The following is a 3,851-nucleotide window of genomic DNA, read 5'->3' on the forward strand; positions in this document are numbered from 1 at the left end:
TGCAGTTATTGCATAGGGGAGATTTATTGTGAAACTTGGATTGGTATGTACCCTGGGTTCCGTGGTTTGTGATAAATTGGTTCAAGTAGAAATTTCCATAAATTTTACGGTAATTTACCCTCGGGATTAGATGGTGGGTATGCCTGCCCTGGTTTTGATCATCATCCCACATATTTTGCCAAAGATTTATATTTCGTTTGAACATCGATAACTTTACTGAACTTTTTGGCTTCTGGTCAAAGAGATCAATTTCGGGTCTTTGGCAGGCCAATTTCGCCTGACTGTCAGCCTCCTCGTTGCCGTGGTGTCCGACGTGAGCCTTAATCCAATGGATTATCATGTTTGATTTATATTGGTCTTTTATCAGTTTAATTAAGCAATCGTTTTCCTCGGGGTTTGCCAGTGATTGTAATCCCGAAAGGGAATCGGAAAAAATATGAACATCTCTATTTAATTTGTTCTTAATTATCCAGTACATTACCTGAAGAATCGCCCATAATTCTGCTTGAAAAACGGATGAGTAGTTATTAAGTCTATATCTATAACAATCTATTTGAATATCCCCATCGTACACCACGAAGGCGCATCCCACGCGGAATTCGTTGTTATAAATTAATCTCGATCCATCTCTATATCATTGCCTATTGGTGGATCAAAATTATAAGGAATAGAGATGAGCCCCGCAGGGTGTCTGGGCGTGATTTCCGGTTTTGTTATAACGTTATCGTTATGTAAATAAAGATTAGCCATATCAGAATTTGTCTGAATAATCAGCTCCAACGGAACCGTCCCAGCCAACACCTGAAGTGCCGATGTCGAGGTGGTTCTATAAGCCCTAGTGATGTTCAATAAGGGTATTCTTTCGATCTTTTTAAGTTTATTAATTATTCTGACCTGATTTTTGAACCATACTTCAGACCCGTAAGAAATGATTTTAATTATACTGTTTTGATATATAAACTTACGTATTTCTGATATGATCCCCAATCTACCCCGGACAATCTTTTAAATTTAGCATAGAATGATAAAATTTTATCGTATAAACCATCGAAGTGCGGCAACCAGGAGAGCTGACAGTTTACCCGAAACCCAAGGTACATTATGGTGTCACTAATAGGAATATTTTGATTTTGAAGGTACATGCCAAAGGTACATGCCAAAGATACATGGTAAGGTACATGCCAAAGATGTGCATACATAAGCACATGTTAAAGAGCTGAACTAGACTAAAACTAATGGGTCAATGAAGTGAGCTGTTGCCCTGCGAAGCAATCTGAAAGGAATCACGAAAGTAATTCAATGGCTAGGCGAGGGCAGCGAGCAGATTGTATTCCCTAGTATTACTTTAAAATATATATACATTATAGGAGATATATTAAAAGGAATACTTCTGTTTAGTTTTGTGATTTATATATTTTCAAACTTTTTTGTCTGTTGCTAAATATTGTATCGGACCCTTCAATGTTTGCACAATGTATTTCTAAAACACACAGGAAAAAATTTCGTATAGCTTTCTAGCATTATCTTTAACTAGTTTATAAACAACGGTACAATATACATTACTTACTGAATTCGAAATAACTTCTTTAATAATACAATTGATTCATAAACATATTACAATTTATTAAATGAAACGTCTTTAGAGATATATGAAGATAATCAAGTACATCTGTTTCCTGCCTTAAAGTTCAAAAATACTATAGAAACGATCGATTTTATTGCATCAGTATTCATTTTGAGTAGCATATAATCAGTTATTGACTTCGAAAATGAATAAATTATTGTTCTTTTTGTTTAAACTATGTTCTTTGCTTAGGTAGTTAAAGATGCTGTTATTGCGCTTTTCCTCTTTATCGCTCTTTTCATCTGGTTTCTCATCTTTACTTTCATTAATATAAGTTTTATCAGAATTCAAATCCTCTTTTTCTTCATCATTTAAAGGTTTTCCAATTTTCTTTATAGCATCTTTATTTAGATTTTCAAGTGAATCTTCATCAGTCACATTCTGATACGGTTCAGTTTCAACTTGGTTATCGCTTTCGTCCTCATTTTCTTTAATTCCTTCATTAGAAGGATGTGTGAAGTTATTAACAGAGTCGTCAGCTTCATCCCCTTCACATAGACATTTTTCGCTTCTTTCATTTTCTGTATGATTTGATGAGGTTTCATTTGAGCAGAAGCAATCTGTAGGAAAGTCTAGTGGCTGGCATGATGTCTTGAGAAAAGGGAACCAGACAATAACAGAAAATATAAAAAGAACCTGAAATATAAAAGATAAATATTTACATAGTTTTAGCTTTATTAAAATATGTCTTACATGCAGTGTTAGACATTTCTAGTAAAAAAATTGCTAAATAACAATCTAATTGTTATTTTACCATATTCAAACAAAACAGTCCAATAACCCTAAATAAGATGGTATTCAAACTGTTAACTGTGAAAAAACCATTTATTAACTGCTTTCACCTAAAACGGTTAAACGACAAGGATTTCATCACGCCAACTAGGCCCGCCCAATGAAATCACTTAGTTCCTTACAGCTAAGTGCATATAACAGCTGATATGAATAATCTGTCAATCTTATGACCGATAGTTCGGGGGTTCGTGTCCTTGCGTTGTCAGCACAATATTTTCTCTATTTCTTTCAACACAGGAAAAGTTTCCAGTGTTCTGCACTCCCTAATTTGTGACCCTGCTTTATTAAAATTCGATACTCTCATTCGCATATAGATGGCAGCACCATAAAACTGTTTAACACAAAGCATCTCCATGTCAGTTTCAAATGCTCAAAAAACCGTATAGTTTTGTATTTACGGTATCTTAACCATACTAGTTGTAAACGGTTTCAAAACCGTAGAGGTAAAAAGTGTTCTTTTCTGTAAACTTTAGGGTTGATTTAATGGACAGAGGGCTGTCGGTTATCTTACCGTTTTTTAGAATGAAAATTCTAACTGTGTTCTAACATCAAACATATATCCAACTTTTCAGCTTTGAATGATTGCAAGCAATTATTTTGTAAATCGTTGCGAATTATTTCAGTTGTATTGCTGATACTGCATATTAGGAAAGTTATATATTACATTTAAAAATATTTTTTCCGCATACATGTTAATTTCCCATCACATTTTTACTTCATACTTAAAATGGGAAAATTTTATGCTTTTCGACACTCATTGTTAAAATGTTTTGCACGTGATTATTTGTTTATAAGATTTTTCTTCCTAAATTTATATTTTATCTTTCTTTTTGGGTCCTATTATATATATATATATATATATACATATATACAATTGTATATATACTTATATATATACTTATATATATACAATTTATAAACTTATCAACTAGAATTTTATGTTTTTATCTCATCGAATTCAGAATAAAAAAGTCGGAAAATGTTATATATAATGTATATAAATGTATATAATATATGTTATATGAAATGTTATATATAATCCCTCGATAACAAAGTGAAAAGTGTACTGAATTATGTCAAAAGTAAAACTTTTTATACTGTTCGAAATAACTTTTGAATTATTGGTTCTATTGGCTTGCGCGCAGTCTCATTCTTATCAATGAACAAAAATACATAGAAAACTATGTCTCACTAGTATAGGCAGTAATACCAGATGCGTAAATAGGGGCAAGTAAAAATTGTACTTGCGTAAATAAAAAAATATGTACTTTTTGTAAATAAAACCCTTATAACTTCTAAACAATTAGTCTGATTGTTTCTGATCTTAATCGATTTAGCGTAAATAAATATATTGAAAACAAAGCCTCGCTTGCCTGCTTATTGAGAGCGGATTGAATTTCCCCCCTCAAATCACTTGTATTTTTCAAAGTAAAGG

The 3,851-nt window shown here is 32.5% G+C and overlaps 1 protein-coding gene across 1 annotated transcript; it reads right to left on the minus strand.

Annotated features, from left to right (window-relative positions):
* Positions 1-1,528: 1,528 nt before the first annotated feature.
* On the minus strand, positions 1,529-2,260 carry LOC139425765 (serine/threonine-protein kinase rio2-like; the record flags this gene model as incomplete). Its single annotated transcript, XM_071181707.1, is given in 1 exon segment — positions 1,529-2,260. A coding segment is annotated over 1 exon segment (510 nt), but the record flags the coding sequence as incomplete, so codon positions are not given.
* Between the last annotated feature and the right edge of the window lie 1,591 nt (positions 2,261-3,851).

The sequence above is a fragment of the Parasteatoda tepidariorum genome, chromosome 6 (genome assembly GCF_043381705.1).
Source record: "Parasteatoda tepidariorum isolate YZ-2023 chromosome 6, CAS_Ptep_4.0, whole genome shotgun sequence".
NCBI classification, from domain to species: Eukaryota; Metazoa; Arthropoda; class Arachnida; order Araneae; family Theridiidae; genus Parasteatoda; species Parasteatoda tepidariorum.